This window comes from Anabas testudineus, chromosome 19 (genome assembly GCF_900324465.2).
Source record: "Anabas testudineus chromosome 19, fAnaTes1.2, whole genome shotgun sequence".
Taxonomy (NCBI): Eukaryota; Metazoa; Chordata; class Actinopteri; order Anabantiformes; family Anabantidae; genus Anabas; species Anabas testudineus.
This window is the reverse complement of record NC_046628.1, coordinates 8,103,447-8,125,909: the sequence shown is the minus strand read 5'-3', so window position 1 is coordinate 8,125,909 and position 22,463 is coordinate 8,103,447. Positions and strand designations below refer to the sequence as shown.

The window sequence follows — 22,463 nt, the reverse complement described above, 5'->3', positions numbered from 1 at the left end:
AGCCATAAACATAATACCAGAGGAGTGTCCATCTTCTTCAAGCCAGGCCTCTAAAAACCTCAGTTCAAAACTAAGGTTGGCACATAGATCCTCAGCTATGGACTCATATGAGCGTTTAGCATATTTACAGCAAATTACCAGACGATGTATTCAAACTGGCATTTAAGCACACGCATATTCCCCCTCCTGCCTTTCATTCACCTTTAAGCCAACAAACCACTATGACATATTCCTTCAACAGCCAGCAACTGTTCTGCAATACTGAGTGTATCAGTGCAGGGGGTTAAGAGCCAGGCTCCACAAAATGTTATCAGCTTTTCTATGTCGTAGAGGAGGCAGCTTCAGCTTCTGCTGGCTGCAGTGATTTTGCAGATAATTAGTAGATTATGTGCAGAATTATTACATGTGATGTGATGCAAAATGGCAACTGGTCACTGATGTAACGCTATTGTAGATTCTGGCTGCAGTGATGAGGCTTACAGGTTTGATCAGACAGATCCAGCTCCCCGGACTCTTGAAAATTACCCTATTACTGTATGTCATGTGTATTGTGGCCCAGTAATAAATCAGCAAGTCAGTGCCTCTGCTCATCTTACCACATATGCCCAATGTGATAGCTATTAAATTACCCCAGATCAGTTTCCTCCAAATCAAATCTCATCCCACCTAACCAAAAGCAAGCAGAAAGTGAAAACTGTCTGTGGTGCGGCTTGCTTTGCCCCTATTCTTTTAGCGCCGCGGTACTCAAGCTACAAACTCTAATCGTTCTCTGGCTCCCATGTGCTTGTCAGCTCAATTCAACATTAATTTGACTGTAGATCCATCATCTGTGTATCTCAGTGTGTTGAGTCAGCCTTATTCCACACATCAAACACAGAGGGGGACATAAAGGGAATGGTATCAAACCCCAACACCACAGGGAGCTGACCAAAGTGAAAAAAAACATTGAATTCCTTCCTCATTTTTGTCTTCCTGACAAATTCTGCATATGCAGACTCGGTGGAAAATAGAAGTGAGAAAGAGCAAAGTAATTAAAAGGGAGACATTTGACAAAAAAGATGAAACGAGTGTGACTCAGAGACATACAAATGAAGGGATGGAAATATCTCTGTTTACTGTTGTAGGTGGATGGGCAACATATGAGAACATGTGCGTAGGGTGATAACAGAGTCTCCTCCTTTGGTACGTACTGTAGTGTTATGATTAGATCATTAGCACTTGAAGTTGAGGCAGTTATTAACTTTTATTTGTCAAGGCATTGAGCTGTCTCCCTTCTCCTTTGGAGCTATGCGGATCATAGAATTACCTTCTCATCAACTTGTCTGCCGACATGTTGTGCTAACTTATTTATAGTTACATAAATTCAACGTAACTGTGATATATTATCTCAGACAATTTTATAGGAATAAGAAACAAATAAATGCTCCATTCATCGCTACCTGTGATTAATTATTACACAGATAAAGTAATCATATCATAACTGAGGGAAACGCTTGTTAGCTCGAAGAAATCATCAAATCGGTATGTTTTAATAGTGAAACCTCCGTCCAAGTGAAATAAAAGCAGCAAAAATAAAAGCTGCTCCACCATGTTGAGAGACATACACACAGACATGGGTTTGGATAGAGATGGTGAGTGGAAAACAAGGCTTTCTTTGAGCAGATTTTAATTAGCAATGTTCATAGCTTGGCTGCTTTGTTTTATGATTGGACCACTGAAAGCCTTTTTGTTTGCCTAATGAAACACATTGAGGGGTACGTTCCTGAATTAAACTGTGTTTGTGTACGTATGTGTATGCACACCCTAGCGAGCGTGTGTGCCTGCACCCATTGCATTTGCATGTATCTGTTATCTGGGTGGGTGCCTACATTCTTTTTGGTGTATTAGAGTTTCATTGGCAGGCATAAGAAGCCATAGCAGGAGACAGAGATGAAAGAAATCCTTGCGTTTTGTTTTCCCTTCTTTCCAAAATAGTTGTTTTAGGTAGGAAGCCATTGCCCATAATTGCTGAAACAGGTCAGGTATTTATCTGTCCTGCTTATGATTTACTATAGTATTTGTTCCTTAGTAATCTGAAATAAGATCTGTGGTTAAGGGCAGCCACGTAGATTGTGTGATGTAGTGTTCTACTGGATTCAGAGGGCTCCCTTTATAAATACAACACACTCGTACAAATCTCTCTGTATGATCTGAGAGGATATAAAAAGCATGCATGTTACCACGTATCCAATATATAAATATATATGTGTGTGTATATTATCAAACTATAAAAAAAAATTATTCATTGCAAGAAAACATGTAGCACCGAATAACAATGACTGTTAGCAATTCAGCATTCAGATGATGGTAATATAAAAAATACTGATAATATAATATTTCATAATTTTACAGAAGTGATTTTGAAAACCTTTTACCATTACAATAAAAATTGTAAAATTGAGTAATGTACACCTTGGGATATGGAGCTAGGTAATGTTTTGTCATAATTTCGAAATATTCACAATTAAGTCCTAATAATAGTGTCTGCAGTGTAAATAAGTGTCTCCCTGTAGCTCACTATAAAATGTTTTTGCGAGAATTCCACGCAGTCTTAACTCTGCTCTCAAATAGCAGTGGCTCTGAGCAGGGTCAAAGTGCACAGTTGATAGCTTTGTGTACTTGCGAGCGAGAACAATCAGTCCTTTAGCAGAGCCTCTGCACATGAATACCCCTGAACAGTTAATTGGTGCCATGGCAACAGAACAGAGACGGAAAGTGACATTAGGTGAGTGGTTTGCAAAAGAAAAAGGCAATCCTTCGCAGTAACAGCGTGAACATGTGTGTAAGAGCTTCACATGGTTGTGTGAGTGTAGGTCAACATTTTGTCTGTATCACCTCACAAGACATTCAGAGCCGACAAAAGCCCTCTTGTGCTGTGGGATTGGGGAACGTTGCTAATGCTGGCAAGATCATAATCTAAGTCACACTGTAGTGAGGCGATGGATTTCACATAGGAGGGACATATTAGTAACAGTTATTGTATACCGTGGACACTATGTCTATGAAAGTGAGGGCAAGGAACGTTATAATAAATAAAACAAAGCAGAAATTATAAAAAGTGTGAAGTTTGGTCTGATGTTCTGTTCAATCAACTAGTTTTGTTGCTTTCCTGTCTATAATAAATAAATAAGTAGAGGTAGAGAAAAAATTGGTATTACACATCTGTCACGTGTACTGTATGTTGATTTAAGTTCACCAGGTTACCCAGACAGACATCAATTTAGACACATAAAATGGAATATAATAAAAAGACTAATATAGATTCTTCTAAAATATGAGGATAAACTCTTAGATTCCAAGTTCTGGGAAGGTAAAGTGCATTTGTCCTCACATCCTGTGCAGCTACACTCAGCAAATGACCTGCGTGTGCGTGTGGTCTGAAATGGCTTATTCATACATTTATACTTATATTGGCTTTTAGGCAAAATAAGTTTTCTTCTAAGAGTACAGAGCAGCCAAGCAGACACCATGACACCAGCTTGCCCTCTTATATGCACTTCTCTGGTGATGTAATATGTTAAGAGCTTCACTGGTTATGTGTATAGGAGGCTTTGAGGTCATATTGAACTAGATGCACCCTTCTTCAACATCTACTCTATAAGGAAAAACAAGCAGTTGAATGACTGACTTATTAAACCGTAATCAACACCAGGAAAATAAAAGAGAAATATAATTTTGATGAGAGGATAATCGACCAGGATATCCTGAGTGGGCCTCTAAGGGAATTGCGTCATCACAGTGTGCCTGCTGTGATGATGTTATCAGGGACAGCTGCATGGGGCAGAGCCAAGGTTGAGCCAAGAGGCAGCCAGTTGCCAGCAGATCCCCTCCAAAGAGACCCACCTGCTTCGCATGTCCAGTTTCCCTCTTAACCCCTCAAAGGGATTCCCTGAGTCGTCTTTTATGTCCATGTCTTTGAAGTCATGATTCTATGTGTTTTCATTGCATTGAAGTCAATATCTTATGGTTAAGTTGTGTCATGTGTTTGATCCAAAGGTTTTCCAGGGAAATCCTATTGTACAAATTGGTCACAGGCCAAACATAATACATTTCTACAAACGAAGGCAGGCATTAACAACTAATGATGGTCCAAACCAATCATTCCTGGAGCCTATTTATAATTCAGAAGTTTTTAGATATTTACAGTTTCAGCATCAATGGCTGGCAGTAGCTGGCATCCACCGGACGGTGGTACTAATTTAATTAAAAGTCCTTGAAGACGAAGAAGCCGAGCCTTGCTTAATGCCATCAATTAGAGGTTGCGTTGCCATCTGACTAAAATCCCACACCCCATTTGTATGATTCACACAGGAAAATATGTCTCTTGTCTTCGAGGTCAACCAACTCTTTGGAGAAGCTGGCGTATGGTCAGGAAACAGTAGTTGAGGGTGTAGAACAAAGGCAGAAGGCTGGAGGTTGTTCTGCTTAGATAAGCCACAACATGAGGTCATTTTGAATGAGAACTTGTGTATTTTCATAACTGATTATGACAACGTCTTTGTAGTGAAACAGCTGGTGTTAAAGAGAGTTCTGTTTCGTTTCAATTAAAAGTTCCCGGTTCTGTACAGATAGAAACATTTATCTATTAAATATTTATCTAAGCATGATCATATAGTGTTTATTTATTTTTTAATTATTTATTCTATTTTAATCTGGTATGGATGTGGCCAACCACAATGGTCGAATGTGGATTCTGTCCATTTTGACATTAAATTTAATTTTGGTCATGAATCAATTTCAGCACAAGATAGTATCCGTTTAAAATGAGAGGAAAAGATATTGCAAGCAAGGTAGCAGTATTCCCAGTTGGATTAAATTAGTAAACTTAAAAAGGCTTTTACTTTACTACCAATGTCACTGCAGTGTTTTCTTCAGATCAATGGGAACGTTTACAAATCTATGACTCAATAAAGTCTTGATCCATTTTCATCTTTTCCGATTGGTTTCTCATGGACGCATTAGGCTTGACAGGACACCCTCAGATCTTCTGTCCTAAATCAGTCACCATGACAAGAACATATGAATTACTCACTGAAGCTTCTGTCAGACCTCTGCATCAGGCTGCCAGAAAATGAGCATGACACTATGCCAAAGTGGCAGTTGAATTCGGCGCAACTGGCCACACCACCATGCTGTCATTCACTCGTGTCATTGTTCAGTAATCAAAGTTACAACATCGACTATTGTGTACAGTTTTATAAATCCCATTTTATGAAAGCCTCATGTGAGCTGTTATTTCTACAGCATCTCATGACAATAACAGCAGATGTAAGGTTTGCGTTTGAGTGGCAGGGTGCACCCCAGCAGTCTGTGCTATCCTCACTTCAACCATCCCTGCAATTTGTCTCCAGCAGAGCTCACCATGGAGACTAAAACACTTTTTGGCTCATGTTGAGAGCAGATCTATGTATGTTTGCAATGTATGAGTCATTAATAGAGATCTTTTATCATTTCATAATGGAATGGAAACAGCATGTGTGTGAGATTAGGTGAGCAAAGAATGCAACATGTTTCTTGGGCATCGTTTTATGTAATCCTCTGGCATTTTATCAGAAAAGTCTCCATGACAGAAACAACAGAAACGTCTTTCAGTTATGCATTTGAGATATTTTTTTTTTGTACAGCTACAGTTTGGCTACATTTATATAATCCTTTGCCTTAGTATGTCTTTTGAATTTTTACATAACATCAGTACTCTTCTGTGCTTTAGTAATGTTCCTCTGTGAGTCTGGCTCTTTGATAGAGAATACAATTACATTTTGATTAGTCCCCACTGTTACCACGGCAATATTGCAATGCTGAGTCTCATCAAATGTGTCCCGGGCTGGAATAGAAGAAATATTACATTTCCTGTTTTTAATTTTGAGCAAAAAGTTGAACTGGGACATTGGCAGCCCAGCAGAGGAGATTAAAATGTGTATGATTCACATATTCTTCTGTGAAAAAGATTTGGAGAAAATTAGGCAGGAAGTATGCGGCTTTCCCTGAAACCTAATGTTTCCTCTGGGAACTGCAGCATTGTTACACTGTTTATCAACTTCATGGGCTACATGTCCACAGAGTCATTGTGATTGTGGTTTTAGGCATTTATGAATCAGTTTTTCTAAATTGTTTGTGTTTTGCAGCAATGTTTAACCTTGGATACACATTTTAACTTTCTGCCACATTGTTTCTTTGGCACTTTAGATAATAAACCAGTTGTAAGTAAGCTCTAATTAACAATTGTTTCTAAAAAATCCCCTCTTGATAAATATACGTATATTATAATGTATGACAGCAGATTATGGTGAAGATTGCTCAGACTGCGGGAAAAGCTCACTGTAAACAAGTCAGCAGAGTCTAACTCTGATCCATCTGTTTTTCTTGTGCCCCCCAGGACAGAGTCAGGAATCTCCAAGTTTACCCATCGTCTATCTCTCAAAGAGCGTCCAGCCAAAGCAGAGAAGACTTCCTCAGGCAGACCTCCATCCTACAGGAGACGATCTCTTAGTGTGGACTGGTAAGGCCAAAGGCCATCTTTTACCATCTCAACCATCTCAACCACCATGAACCCTGAAAATCCAGAGGTGCAATAGGTCCTGCACTACTTTACTTCTCACATTATGCAAAATGTCTAAAGGTATTTGCAATAGTGAGACCTGAGGCCCATCAATATAACAGAATGGTATCAGAATATAGAATAAGCACTATTGTCCATTATTGTAAATGAAATACACAAAGTGAAACTCAGTAAGAGAGAGACAACCAAAACAGCCTTGCTTGATATCCTGTGTACAAAGTTGATGAAGATCTGGGGGCTGGTGTTTCAGAGAGTGGGTGGAGTGGTGATAGGGTCCCACTCTGTCTCTGCGTCTGGGTTTTGTTGAAGAGTGCCAAACAGCTTCAGTGGCGCCGGCTCATCTTGCTCTTGTAAAGCTCCAGTCCTCAGGCAGCCGACGAAAGGCGTTTGAAAGCTTTCCATCACAAGGCTGCCTTCCCGTTCTCACCCATGGGAATCCTTTCCAGTCTCCCCTCTCATTGCCTGGCCTCCTCTCATTTATCTACCCATCCATCCTGCTGTCCATCTATCTGGCATACTCCTGAGCTTCCTGTTATATATTCTTGGCTATTCCTTTATACTTTTGGGAACAGGGTTAAGGCGGATCTTACACTTCGTTTGCACTTAATTATATCAAGTGAGAAATGCCCAAATAGTCACAAGTCTAAACAGTTTCCAGGTTTAAACTGCTGTGCGGGGACTACAGTAGCTATTCAGCAGCATTTCTTGCTGGTTTGTGAACTTACTGTACAGGTGCAAGACTCTCTGAGGTCCCATTGAATCATGCTAGAGCCTGGTGTGAGGTCTTACGAGGTCTTTTGTCGGCCTTACGAGACCAACTGTGTGGTCTTGGACCGATGTTGTGATGTGTGGTCCACCAGCAGAAATGTGGTGTTAAGTGTATGAGTGTTGGAGTGTACATGCAGTGTGAGGTCCTTTACTTTAACAGCTCTATGTTTTTCTCCCATGTTGCTGGAGAGGGGACCTGGCCTTTAAAGTTCAAGCCCTGACTGATGTGGTCTGGTTTTAATGAAACACAGTGGGTAGATTGGACATGCTCATTTACAAGAGTTTTTTTTTTTTTTGCGGGAGGGTTGGGGGCGTACAGCTGGATTCTGACTTTCTGTCAGGGGAGTGACCGTTACGGGAGTGTGACTGGCTTTTTGTGACATAATAAACAAGGGACCCCAGGACGAGATTGAGGTTGAGGGCTGAGTCATGTTCCTGGGAGGTGAAACAAGGTCAGTCCAGCCCCTGACAAGACCATCCCGGCTCTTCTAGTATGCACAGCCATCAACACAGTCAGAAGGAAAACACATGTTCTAGTAGCATCTATTGAAACCAAGCCATGAGACAGCTGCATTTTTTGAATTGTTTAACAGTTATAGCACTTCCTGTAGTTTTTTAAAGCACTGTGTCTTATTGTTTTGCTCAGTATCCATGAGGATTTTGAAGAAATAATTGTTGTCACACACCTATAATTGTCTTTCTAGTGCACTTGACAACACATAGTGTTAGTATGTGATTTGCTAAAAATGCTATAATGCTCAGCTTAGCATCCAATTTTTCATTTTATATTAATTTATTTAGATATATTCAATAAATAGATAATTACATGCGATTTCCATTGCAGCATTTTCCCATAGCATTTATCTGTACTTTGCATAGTGTATGCTGAGAAACCACAATACAGCTCAGACAGATTCAAATGGGACCTGTTGTCTTCAGTCAATCTTGTGTTTCGTCTTGTGAAAAAGTTAATGAAAACAATGTGTTTGCCCGTAATGAACGTGAATTGTGCAAATGAGGCTATCTACACTGTATGCTTTTTGATTCAGGTCTTATTATGTTTATCTGCCTCACTCTGTTCACACTTTCAGTTGAACCTTTTAATAGTTAAGTGAGACAAGGATTATATTAAACACCAAGCTGGAAATTTACCATCAGCACACCGCAGTAAAGCAGTCTCAGTTGGATTAACGCTACTATATCCATTTAGTGGACCATTGCCATTTATGTCGATTCAAGTCAGGTACCCAAACAAACGGTGACTATTAAGGGAATTCTGAGCCAAGCCAGGCCCATATACAAGCTTGAAACAGAAGCTGTTTTGCAGCTTTATTGAAGTCTGTGAGAGCTGGCGGGACCTTGGGAAAATGTGATAATAAAAGATAATGGCAGTGTTATTGTTATTGGTAATCATAGTAAATGGACTCTGGGGCTATAGGTGGAGAAAAGAGCAGAAGGAGGTGGGTTAAAGGACTGAGGGAGTGTTAAAGGGGGAAGTTAGGCAGTATTTGCTGCCTATTGAAATGGGTGAAAGATATTGACACCTATTTTTTTAAGGAAACCACCAGTGTTAATAATTAAAATGTATATAGGTGACATCATAGAGTAATTACTGTGGCCTTTTGAGAGTCTGTTGTCTCGAGAGAATTCTGAAAAAAAAATTGTTTTTTATTTACAGTTCTCTGAAGCCATTTGTGAAACTATTAAGGCTGCTGCTGCTATTGTATGCCTCTAAAATAGGTTTTATCATTATGACAACATACAATATCTAATAATATGTATGTAGTTTAAGATACAATGCATCTGTTTCCTACTGACACATATTTGCTGCCTTGTTTCCTCTGCATGACGTGGACATGAGAGACACCCAGTAGAGATTGAGAGTCAGTACTGGGGCTATAAAGGGACACTGGTTCTAGCTTATGACCACTAAGTAAGTCTTTATTTCCATATCCGCTCATGGTGATTGAGCCTTTTGCCAAAACCCCTGAGTACAATGGAGAGGCAGCCATGTATGTCGGCCAAGTACTTTTTATTTCCAATACAGTTCCGCTACAGTACGCCTGGAGAGGAAACTCTATGCATAAGTCCTTAAACATTAACAAATAATGTAACATTCTAGACTCACACTATATCCACTTCATAAATAAAATCTTTGACAGAGTGCAGTTGGTACTACACCAGTAGGTATTTGATTGTGATATGTGTCTATGCAGCAGAGGGTTTAAATCCCCTCCATCTCCAGAGGGCCCCTCTGCTCTGTCTGGTGCCACCATGTCTTCAGAGATAACTCAGCGCTGACAGCTCTCTTAGGATGATGTCTTAACTTTATAGTCAGGAAGAAAACCAGCCTCCTCTTACCATAGTTAATATATTAAGACACACCAAAACTCACACACACGCTCACAGACTGGCAGGAAATTATGTCTGCTTGTTTGATTTTCACCTTAATATTCATGCTCACACACATACATGAGCAAACACATATTGTAATGGTTAGCACCGTGTTGAGAAGGGTGTGTAAGAGGGAACGGGGGTTACCAAGTGCTAATCCTTATGAACTGTGCAAAGAGAATAAAAAAGAACACAGGAATCACAGCCTGGGTGTAAAGTGGTTTTGGACTGTGTGCCACTGGCCTCATTTGGTTCTAATTTATTTTCATATTCCCCACTCTTTCTTTTACATTCTCTTGTTAGATTTTTCTCCTTTCTTCTGCGGGTGAGAGCTGTCAGTTCAAAAGAGGGGGACTAATGAGGAGGTTATACACGCCTATGCCTCTTTAGAAATTCTGATCAGAAAATACCGTTCAGGTTCACTACAAAATGGCACTGATTCCTCTTTGTGCTGGAAAGCTTCTCAGTTTATTGATGAATTGTGGCTTTGTTAAAATGGAAAATTATTCTTAAAATGCATTCAGTACAAAAACGAATGGTGTAAATCACTATGCAAAGTTTGTAGTTCAAGTGAAATACAAACAAGACGCATACAACATTGTTTTTAACATGCAACATTATCAACTATGGCTTGGTGTTTTGCCATAGTTGGTCAGTGCCTTTAAGCTTATTTTTAGTTCAACTAATATTTTAATGCATACAGCTTTAAGTTGGACAGTTTAATCACAGGTATTAATAGTTTATTCACATTATTCCAGGCATTCTGTTAAGTTTATGTAAGTTAAACTGTTTCTTGGCCTGAGTCACTATTTGTTGAGGCTAAGTTATTGGGGAGAAGATTAAAGATTCCAGTCCACACAATTGAGCAAAATTTCCACTTACCTTTTTGTTTTTAAGATAGACTTGGGGCTTTCCTTTGCTAAAAACACATGCACTTACAATTATTTACAAATGGTCACATCAACCCATGAAAGCGTAAACCCATTCAAAAATACAGTACATGTACTCACGCAGATTAATATCATATATGTACCTACACATGCATATAAACACATTTATGCACTCTTACCTTTATACAAATGAGCATGAACCGACTCACACACACACACACACACACACATTGATTCAGAAACTGAATTTACACACACTCTCGCACTATGTTCTTGACTCTGGATGCTGCAGCCTGCACTAAGGGAGATTTATGAGGCTGGCTCCCTCTTGTCCTGTGTGTCTCCGAGTTGATACTCTGGTTTCCACTCCAAACCTCAAATCGGCACAAAGACACAAAGAGACATGGGTGGGGATGGAGGGCAGAGAGAGAGAGGGAGGTATACTAGGGAGAAGTTAGGAGATGGGGGCAGAGGGGATGTCAGAGAAGAATGAAATGGGTAAGAAGTGGAGAAGTGGAAGAAGAGACAGTGAGAATGATTAAGACTGAAAGTAGATGAAAAAAGAGATGGGAAAGATGATGGAGAGAGACAGCAAGAGAGAGGAATGAATATCTCCAAAAGCTGCAAGTTTGGAACAGGAGTAAAGTTACAAAATAAAGACTGTGAGAGACAAGAGCCATGCAGTTAATGTGGTGTGTCTTGTTTCTGTTTGTGCATGCGTGTGCAGAGGTAGACAGCCACTACATCAGAGGGTTAGCGTGGCTCCATGTGTTGCTTATATACTGATAAAAGAAAACCAAGGCTGGGGGACTTACAGCGTACAACCCTCTGCCTACTTTCTGCAAGTGTGTGTGTGTGTGTGTGTGTGTGTGTGTGTGTGTGTGTGTGTGTGTGTGTGTGTGTGTGTGCGCGTGTGTGTGTGTGTTTCAGGGTTGTATTCAGGGTCAAAGGCAGAAAGAAAATCAGCTGGGGACCCATGAGATTTGTGGTTTGAAACAAGCCTTGGAAAATGGTTTACAGATTGAGAAAGGAAGCTCAGGTACTACAAGACATCCACACCCGCGTCAGTTTACACTACAATGGAACAGAGGCACGGTGAAAGCCAGTAAAGAGTTTTACTGAACATGGCAGAGTATTTTGCGCTTTCCCTTTCCTGCATTTTTCCCTTTCCACGTCTTACACAGTCAGCTGACTGACACGGCCCCATTTACTGTACCTTAACCAGTCAGATTTTGCCACAACTTCTGTTGGCCAGTGTAATTGTTTTCTTCCCCCAGGGCTGGACCGAAAACATGTCCAGCCCGGGTCTATTGAGCTCATTAGGAAACCCACTCCCGGCCTCCATTGAGACCTCAATGTTCTTCAGATGTGCCCCACTTCAAGTGACTTTACTGATTCTGTGAATGCTCCTCTCTGGTTCATTATTCCCTCCATATGAGTTATTTCACAAATCTAATCACTATCAAATCCCACATTGTGGAGCCTATATCAAATATAGTTTATTAATTGCAATTACAAATACCTTTCATATAGACTGTCCCACTTGCTGAGAAGCAAGCAGGTGAGTCTTGCATGTCCTCTGTTTGGTAAAGTGTACACACACACTGTGAGATGAGTCTAGTGAGTTTGTGTTACCCTGCTATGAAACAGTGATATCATCATTACCACTCCCTCCATCCATGCAGCCATGTGTGTGTGAGCATGCATGTTATCATTTTCACAAAGCATCTATCTCAGTCAGGAGAGAATAGCTTCCCCACCCAGCCACCTCCCTCCATCCTTATCCCAGATAAACAGCCGTGAGACTTTAAACATGGCGCCCGGTCGGCGTGTGACTGAGAGAATGGGCCAACTGGTGGCTTCAGTGGCCAGGGGTCGCACCCGCCCCTGTCCTCTCTCTGGCTGGGTGGGTGGCATATGGCGGCCCAGGCAGGGACCCCTTTGGTGTGATACACACGCTGAGAGACACACAGAAGGCTTGGAGCCACCCAGGCTGGACCCACGATCGCCATGGGAGACATGGTGTCACCAAGCCTCTGACAGAGGAGGGGTTCTGTGTATGTTTGTATGTGTGATCCCATCTTGGAAGCAGCCGCCCCCCCTCCTGAGAACACTGGCCACTGCCCGCCACCACATCCCCATGGTGACTCCGCTGTTGTCTCTGCTCATCAAAATTAGAGAGATTTACCTCTGCATGCACACACAACACATGCACACACAGGACCAACAGGTGGCAGGCCTTGCTTGGCACAGCAGGCCCACTTCAAAGGTTAAACATACATACATACTCTGCCATTCTCCCAAGGAAGAGGGAGAAAGTGAGAAGACAAGATAAAAGGAGAGATAGCAAGTGACTATAAATACACATAAAAGGCAGTTTAAATGTGTTTATGTGGGCAGCAAGCAACTTGGGTACTGGTGACTGTAAAGATCGATTGCACGTCACATTCAACTAATTTTTAGGGATCTTCTGCATCACACACTGACAGGTCACAAGACGACCACCTCAAAATAACCCTGATATACAGAGCACACCCTGTTTAACAAAAAGAGGAAGCTGAGGCTTCAGTGAAATACTAAAACTAGATGACTCAGAAGTGGAAAAGTCCTGTCAAGCCAGCGTAAATTGGGTGTGATGAACAGAACCCATGGCTTTATCCTGACTATTATCAGTACGACTGTCTGCTACTTGTGGTGCAATCTGTAATGTTTTGTCAAAAATCATGAGGCTGGTTGTTGTCAACATACCTCAGTACCTAATTTTGCAGATCAGGCATTGTACATTGTTTCTAGGCCTGTGTACTGCTTTTGAAATGCACATCTGGTAGGATAATTCATCTGCATCTGACGGTGTAGGCACACTGGGAATAAAATGGAAGGAAAGGATTTTAGCAAATGTACTGTATACCACAGAAACACACACCCATGCACACACAAGATAAATCTCTCAATAAAATGTCCTCCGTAAGAGTGCCTTATGGGTTCCTCTGATTATCACGTTGGCTATAAAATCATGTTAAATGTCTGCGCAAGGCTGCATACGCACTTGCCTATGTTTTAACACGTGAGCAAAATTTGTTGTGTTGCCATGCCAACTTAGCGTGAGTGAGGGGCTGCAGGTCACAGTGTTGCTTGGTCTCATGTTGCCTATAAGCTGATAAGAGCCAAACAGAGGGGACAGATATATGAATTCTAGTAATACAGCCCCCTTCATCCCTCATCTACTCTCTCTCCCCCCCCTCTCTCTCTCTCTCTCTGTGCGTCCAGCAGCCTGCCTGCTTCCAGCCTGTCTGGTGCCAAGACTCAGATTTCAGAATTTCCTTCTACAAGCCACATTTAGAGCAGCCAACGTACTCTGTATGTGCGTGTGTGAGTGAGTTTGTGCAACTTTCTCCTCTCACTGTCTGCCTCTGACCCCCCTCCACCCTTTTCAGCGAGCACTGTCCTACTGGTGCCTCTCTTTGCCGTTTCTCCATCTCAGTCTATCCATCTACTTACCTCTAGTTCTTTGTTTAGTTTATGGGACTTGACCTGTGTAGACAACCAATGCAATACATGTCAACTAATATGAATGGTCATTTATGCCTGTGTGTAATAAACACGATTAGACACACACTAACATGCAGTGGAGATTTATGTGTTCACGTGGCAGTAGACTTTAGAGAGGAGTTTGGAAATATTTAGAGGGGGTCCTGTCAGAATAGGCCGTGCGTGACCCTGTGACTCACTGGGATGGGATTGAATTGTGAGGTGGAGCAGAGGCAAGGGAAGAAGGAGAAGATGTTGAGAAAAGACATAGAGAGAGGGCTGTTAATGGGGTTATAAGAAAGAAATTGATGATTTTGATGTGAATAGAATTTATATTAAACATTTATTTGAAGCAAAAATATTCCATGCCTTCCCATGTAACTTAATTTAAGTAGCAGTCCTGGTAATCTCCTTGCATGACATTTACATGTTGATGCACATGCCCTTGCACACTATGCAACAAAAACTTCTTTCTGACTGTGCATTTGGTTAGCATTATCTATATTTATAGAAGCAGACAGCACACACACAGACAAGAAAGGAAAAAAGAGAAAAACAGAGGAACATCAAAAATGACAAGAAAATGAGTCAGAGTCAAAGAACTACTGATGTGGATGATGAATAAGAGAGAAAAAATGTAACCTGAAATGAACCATCGGGATGAGACAGGTGTTTAGTAACGGGATGCTTTTATTGTTGATTCAATCAAGATGTTTAAATTTAAATTTGGGTATCTAAAATCAAAGTAACTCTGGCGTTTCCAGAGTCCAGGGGTGTGTGTATATGGTATGTGTGTGTGGTTACTATTGTACTGTTGACAGCAAATTGGCTCGATTCATGCTTTTCATATATGGTTCTGACTTTGCCATTTACTGTATATGTTGCAACACAAGCAGGCATTCACCAGATCAAACAACATTTTCCATCCATTTTCTCTAAGTTTGTCTTATTGACACCACTGCTATGAATTTTGCTTCGTGCCTCCGTGTAGCTCCCATTCACATGAATTCCAGAAATAATTTCTGCAACACTGGAACCAACAATTATTTATCATTTGCTTAGATCACAGGTCTCTCTCATTTTGACTTTAAATTAAACAACAAGTAAAGTCTAGACACTGTCTGTGTCTTACATTTGTTGTCTTTGTTGATGTGTGGGTTGCTGTCTGGAGAACCTAGTTGTTTGTGTAAACAGGCTGATAGTAATAATGAGAGTAATAATGTGCATGCAGTGTGTATATGTGTTTGCAACTTGTGGCTGTTTGGGGACAGATGCTGTCTCACTGTTGTAGTCTGAATCTGTTTGATGTGGGATTGATAAGGGGCCAAACATGGTGCCTGGCTTTAGTTACCCAAAGCAACTGCATTGCAAAGCTGGTAAAAGAGTAGTAAGTGTAGTAACTGTAGGAAACTGTATGATGTAGAGTTTTTGTGAGTTGAGACGTATCTTTGGTTCTTTATTCATATTATTCCCTCAAGGTGGAGACTGTAGTTTGTCTTCTATAACAGATAGGATGTAAACAACACACAACTAGACAGTTTTGTTTCAGTGTTAATGTTGGGCCATTGTTTTAGTAAAATTTTTGTGTATCTCAAAAGTTTGATTCAGTTTGTCATTTCACCAGAGCTGTGCACAGCCGGCACATGTTCCTGTTCAATCACCAAAGAGGTCATTGACTGGATGATGTAACAAAAGCATAAAGTCATCGGTCATCAATTTACAGTCTAAATAAATTGGTTGCTGAAAAGCTGTGATGAAATTTCTGCATTTCTTTCATGTCCTCATATGCTATCTTTCCAAGACATTTATTCGTTACAGTAGGATTTTTTCAGTTTTTATCTGTCCTGCTTTTATTATTTTATATCTTGCTCTAGAATAGGGTGCATGTCATTGGGGAGTGACATCCCATTCTCAGCATCTCTTTGAAAGCACAGACATACCACAGTACACACTCCCTAATGTCGTCAGAGAGTGATGGGGCACCATCCTGCCGACAGAAAAAAGTTGTCTGTTCCATCTCAGGCAAATAACAATAAGCCCGGGGCTGGATTCCAATGGGCTTTCTCTTTGAAATGGGATACCGGCACAAGCATTGCAAATATATCTCTTGTTTTATCTTCCGGGCCAGGCCCATGGAAAAATTATTCCAAATACCTGCCGCGCTTTATCTGGAACCCTGGAATAGGTTAGGCTCAGCCGGGAACACGAGGATGTCTAAAATAAGGCCTCTATTACGGGATGGAGTGGAGATGGATGGGATGGAGCGGGAAGGGACGGGGATCGGGGGTATTTTAGGTGCATCGGCCCTGTGAAAAAGGGCTTGTTGCGGGGGCTTGGAGTTGCTTTAAAGTCTACAATGTGGGCCGCTGTCAGCTGTTGTACAAACTGCATGTGTTGGGGGAGGGTTTGTGTGTGTGCGTATGTGTGCTCATGAGGGCTCACACGTCCATAGCGGAGAGGGAGTATAAATAACATTTTTCCTACAGATGTTCTCACCTTGACAAATCTGTTCTTGGCTGGTGTGATAGTTCTTGGCATATGGCATGATGGTCCTAACTAACTCAACCTTTGTTTACTTTTCTCAACCTTTGCCTGCTCCTGTGCGAACCATTGATTTTTAAGAACAACACTTACATGTGTGATATTTAACTGATGTTTTCCAGAGTAATAGTTAATAAGCTGTCAATTAGGAGGACTGTTAATAAGCCAGCAGATCAGAACAGGACACATGGCTCAAGACAGATGCTGACTGCTGCAGAGATTTACATTGTGATTACAGCAGAGTTTCTTAATGACTACCTTGGTATACGGTTATGATGTAATTGCTCTTATTCTTATTGACCTAAATGTTTTAAAAATTAAATATACTGTAATCTTCTTACCAACAGCCTTATTCCTTTTTACAGTTTACATGGAAACATTTTTACTTTTAGTCGAATATCATCAAAAGAGTATGGAGGCATCTAGTGGGTTGTGGCGCCACAGTACATGTACCGGTTTCAGTTAGTTTAGTTGTAGGGAAACTAAGGATAAGCGAACAACATGGCAGGAAAAAGAAGTTGGAGGAAATAAGAATGAAAAAAGAAAGAACAAAAGTCTAAAAGCAAGAAAAAGACAGCAGCGGAAAGACAGAAATTACGAGATGATAAAAAGTTAAACAAAAGATGTTGGGAGAGGAGGGAGGTACAGAAGCAGAGAAAGCTGTTGAAACTGCATCCTTGAGAAATTCATTTATCTCTCTGCCTCTGTTTGGTGGGGCCTGTCGCGGAGTTTATCGCCAACGCCTTTAGAGTCCTGCTGACATTTTCTTCAGCAGTTAAGTGTGTGTGAACGCCATGTACCAGACTCCCCCTAGAAATACACCATCATCTACATAGTTCCCATGGCAGAATTGAGAGGGGCAGCATAGTGGTCATACCGATGATGCCAAGACACCAGTGGCAAGAGATGCTGATCTTTTGTAGCTCATAAGAATGAGATGATGTTACACAGCAACACTGGCAAACCGGCTACCAGATTGGCATAGCTGATGCATAATGAGTCATACGTTCTCTATGACTGAGAACTGATAATGCCGATGCTTTGCCCATTTGGCAGATCAGTGTAATTTATCACCATACCATAGATCAGTGGTTCTCAGCGAGGTGTTTGGACCTTCCTCCCTTGAGGTTGAAGATCATTTTTGGAGGGGGGATTTTGGTATTAAAGGGATTTAAAAAACAATTTTTGAACTATGTAAATGTGTTATTCTATTTAAAACCATGTTTTGTATTTTTATTTACATTTCAAAATGCGAAAGCAGCCTCAAGTTAGGTGATCACCATTCTTCAACACAGTGCATGTTGGGGACATTGCCATACAGGCTGTTACATCAAGACTACATTGACCTAAGAAATGTACAGAGGGTCTATGTATTGTACAAAATGTCATATTCCACTTCTCTCACTCTCTCTCCTATACCTCCTGTCTCTTATTCACTAATGTCTCCTCCAGGGCTGATTCTGCCAAGATGACGCAGCCCATGAGGGGGGACCAGGCCCACCAGCCGGCCCCGGCCCGCAAGTCAGCCAGCCTGTCCTCGCCAAGTGCGGCTCGTCGCCTGTACCGCAACTTGTCTGGAAAGTTCCGCGTGGGCACAAACTCCCCTGCCCTTGAGGACAATGTGGTGTCAGGACGGGGAGGAGACAAAGAGAGGCTGCGCAAAACCACCATAGTAAGTCAGCGAGAAGGAAAAGGAAAAAATAATAAGCTGAGGAACATTGTAATCTAAAAATAGTTAGGGTAGTAATACCACACACCATCCCATCGAACTATTGTTGTGAAAGATGGAAAGTATATTGATAGAAACATGTCTCTGCGCGTGTGTGTGTGTGTGAGAGACAGAGAGAGGGTGACAGTAGCATTAGTCACTAACAGAAGATGAAATAACATTACACATTATACTGTTCTACCTTGGAGTTTTCTTTTTTTTAGTTTCAGAGTAATGAAGCTCTGTTTGAGGCTGTGGAGCACCAGGAATTGGATTTGGTACAGTTGCTTCTGTCCCAGTACAGTCTGGAAGAGCTGGACCTCAACACCCCAAACAGCGAAGGCCTTCTGCCCCTTGATATTGCCATAATGACCAACAACGTGCCCATGGCCAAGCTGCTACTGCGAGCTGGTGCCAAGGAGAGTCCCCACTGTGAGTAGATGAACATGTACCTGCGAAGACAGCAATTCAGTTAATGGAACAAATCAAAACACATCTTTTTAAGGGAGGTCACAAGCACACAAAAACAGTCATGACAGATGATTGAGCGTGGCAGCTCCCTGGTCTTTTTTCTGTAGAAAATATCCAAACTCTCTTGTGGATTTACAAAAAAGAGCCATGTTCCTCTCATGCATCCAGTCTCTATTTATTCATGCGTTCCTTGTAAATTTTCACAGCTCTTTATATTTGGTAATAGATCTTTGGCTTGTGTACAGATGAGTCACTCCATAGCAAATGCTACCTTGGCTTTGAGCAGGAAGTGAGTTGATATGATTGATCATTAAGCCAATTAGATCATGTGTAATATGTGGAAAAAGACAAACTTAATTCTCTTGTGCTAATCACAACTTGTACCCTCAACAAGTTAATGATGCAAGTGAGGCCCTAAACCACATCTGTCATTCACTGACACATCCCTGCCCCTCCGTAAGAACATACAGCCAAAACTGTTGTCACAACAACATCAGCTGCCACGATCTTGCGGTGCATTCATCCACTCTTTTAACTCACATATCACTTTCTGTTTTCTGCTGGCATCAAAAACACATTAAAGGCGATGAAGGGGTGGTAAGCATGATGCAATATTAGTCATCATCCTAAGCACTTTTCACTGTCTCTGATCCATTGGGTCTCTGTTCCCTTCTTCTGTTAATAATTAGAACTCGCCAGTATGGCTCCTAAACTGTTTGTGTTTGTAGTTGTGTGCGCACACACACACACACACTTCTCCAGAGCTGAGCCAGACGTCTTATAAAGGTATCATTAAATTGAAAACACTTGAATGGAAAGTGGTGTTTACCGAAGTTTGCTCTTTGATTGTGCTCTCTCTCCAGAACCCAAATAACTCATGAGAGAGCGTGTGTGTGCGCACGTGTGCGCGTGTGTGTAGAAAAGGCTATAACTAAGAAACAAAGGGAGAGAACAACAGCACATAAGGAAAGTAAAGGCTCACCCCCCTACTTTAATAAGCATGTATTAATCAAACTCCATCTGAGTAGAATCGACATCAAAGACGGTGCAGACTTTTCCTTAAGCTTTGAAAGGAATTGATTCTGATGTGTATTGATATTGCCATGCTTGACTTCACAGTGTGCGGTTACCAGAGAGACAAGGGCAGACAAAGACAATCAAACAGATTCTCTAAAGCAACTTCATATTCACATTATAAATCCCTCTGTGGCTCTCAACAGGACAAAGTCACTTTAATGTGCTGTTGAGGATCCCTGCCTTGATGTGAAATAAGGACAAATCAAGACACACATACACACTGGTGACAGCATCTGGACCCATTTCTAGGCCTGGAAGGGCTAGAAATATAAATCAAAATGAACCTTCAACAGTTACTTCCATTCGCCCGAGAGAACAAGTCCATTGATCCTCTGTAATATACCTAACTTAAACTCTGACCCTAAAACTTAAGCCCCGACCCTGGCAGTCCCTTTAAGGCTCCACACAAGTGGGTGAGGAGAACAACAAAAGTGACTCTCTACCAGAGACACTCGGATTCAAAGAGAGGCTCCCAGCCACTGAGGAGACACTGAGAGAGCCGCAGAATTAAACACCCAGATGGACATTTTGACACGGAGCTTTAAACTTACTGTCAACAGTGGAATCTAACGCTCAACAGTGGAATCTACAATGAACAAACACAGACCACACAGACTAAACACAGACACACACCAGTCCAAAACACTCCGAGAACGACCAGCCACCAAAGAAGTACAGTATGCTACTGTCCCTTGTGACCTTAACAGTTTTACATTACCTGTGCTCTACTTTTATTTAAAGTGAGCTATATGCATATACTCTAGTGTTTTTCTGTTTAAGTAAACATTGCTTTAGTAACACCCTATCCTGTTTGAGAGAAAAACATTCCTGCGATGGAGGCTGTGGTATATGATATAAATAGCTCAGTTATACACAGATTTCCACACGTTTCGCAGGAAAAAAACAAAAAAAAAGTTTTACAATGGCAGTTTCAAAAGATGCCTATGCATGTTCCCACCATTTCGGGTTCCCTTATAACCGCATGCGAAAAGTACGCCTCCCTCTCTCACCCCTCTCTCGCTTTCATTGCCTCATTTTCTGTGTCATTTTCTAGGTGATGTCATCTTTAAAGTGAGTCTGCTTAGTTACATTAAATTAACTTTATTGAGGAATCTGCCACAGCATTGTGACAAACAAAGACATTAAAACGAGTGGTCTGCAAAAGCAATTTGCAACATTGCAGGCAGTGGTTTTCTTTCAATATCATGGACACGTGCATTAGTGAAGCACTTGATAAAAGTAAAACAACACTAATCTAATTTATCCGCTGAAACATCCACAGGGGTATAGAGTACAAAAACATTTTAGGATTTAGAAATGATGAAATTATTCCTAACATGTTCCAGTAAGCGTGCATTAAGTTTGCTCTCTCCTGTGTGTGTGTGTGTGTGTGTTTTTTTTTTTAAGTTGTGAGTCTGGAGGGCCGAGCAGTACATTTGGCCACCTTGGTGCAGGAGGCTGAGCAGCGGGTGTCGGAGCTTCAGGCTCAGGTGCGCAGCGAGGGCCCTGCTGAGCGGGAGGGATCTGACCAAGAGCGGCAGCTGAAAGCCTGGGAGTGGAGGCTCCGGCTCTTCCGACGTATGCAGACGGGCTTCGAGCATGCTAGTAAGACTGCGGGACATGGATTCATTGAAAGACATTTGCCACTCAGATCATTGCAGCAGTCCATCATTGGTCTTAGGTTTTCGTTGTGGCACCTTTTTTTCCCCCCTCTGCTGGCATTTTGTCTGGGCTGAGTTAATGGCTTCCCCATGGGAAGCTAAGCACACCACTCTGTGAGCATGTTTGTGTGTGCGAACACAACACGGCTGTATTTCTGCTTTCATTTTTATGGGCATTTCATGACACGTTTAGTGGCAGGGTAGACAGCCACCCTGTGAAAACACACGCACACACTCCTTTCTTGCAGCCAGACTAATCACACTTTGATGTGAAAAAGATCTTTCCCTACTTTACAATTCCACATAGTCATGTTATTCGATGGGTAACTTGTGAGAACATGGATGGAATATACACTAAATATCACAGTGATGTTTGTTTATGTGGTTCAATTCAGAATCATTTGTCAGCGTTGATTGACATTCATTGATGGTAGATTAGTTTGTTATTGTCATTTCCATCCATTTGATTCTAAATTGTTCAATTTTACATCTTCTACCTGAATATTTAGACTTGTGTCAAAACGTTGTGTAGCTTAGTCTTCTTGTGTTTACCTGTCTCTCTGCTTATTTACTTGGGCGTCTTTCTGTCTCTCTGCTTACCCAGACCCTCCAGACGCTCCCAGTGTAGTTCGCCTGTCTGTCAGCAGCAGCACCAGTCTAAGGGTAGACTTTCAGGAACCTCTCTGCGTCAACTCAGCTGTGGTTACCAAGTACAAAGGTCAGCCACCGTGCTCATGCCACTGCTTCATTTAGAGCCAGCCACTCAGTATCACAATAAAGGAAAGTGTTAAATGATTTATGATTCAGTACCATTCAGCACATCTCTA

At 41.4% G+C, this 22,463-nt stretch overlaps 1 protein-coding gene across 3 annotated transcripts in view; it reads left to right on the top strand.

The window, feature by feature from the left end:
• LOC113156122 (ankyrin repeat and fibronectin type-III domain-containing protein 1) overlaps window positions 1-22,463 on the top strand; it is a 110,175-nt gene that overhangs the window by 73,725 nt on the left and 13,987 nt on the right. For all 3 annotated transcript variants that reach the window (XM_026351045.1, XM_026351044.1, XM_026351046.1), the window contains 5 exons: window positions 6,416-6,538; window positions 18,172-18,391; window positions 18,652-18,859; window positions 21,383-21,580; window positions 22,241-22,354. In XM_026351045.1, the coding sequence (XP_026206830.1) occupies window positions 6,416-6,538; window positions 18,172-18,391; window positions 18,652-18,859; window positions 21,383-21,580; window positions 22,241-22,354 (863 nt within the window). The remainder of the gene's footprint in view (window positions 1-6,415; window positions 6,539-18,171; window positions 18,392-18,651; window positions 18,860-21,382; window positions 21,581-22,240; window positions 22,355-22,463) is intronic.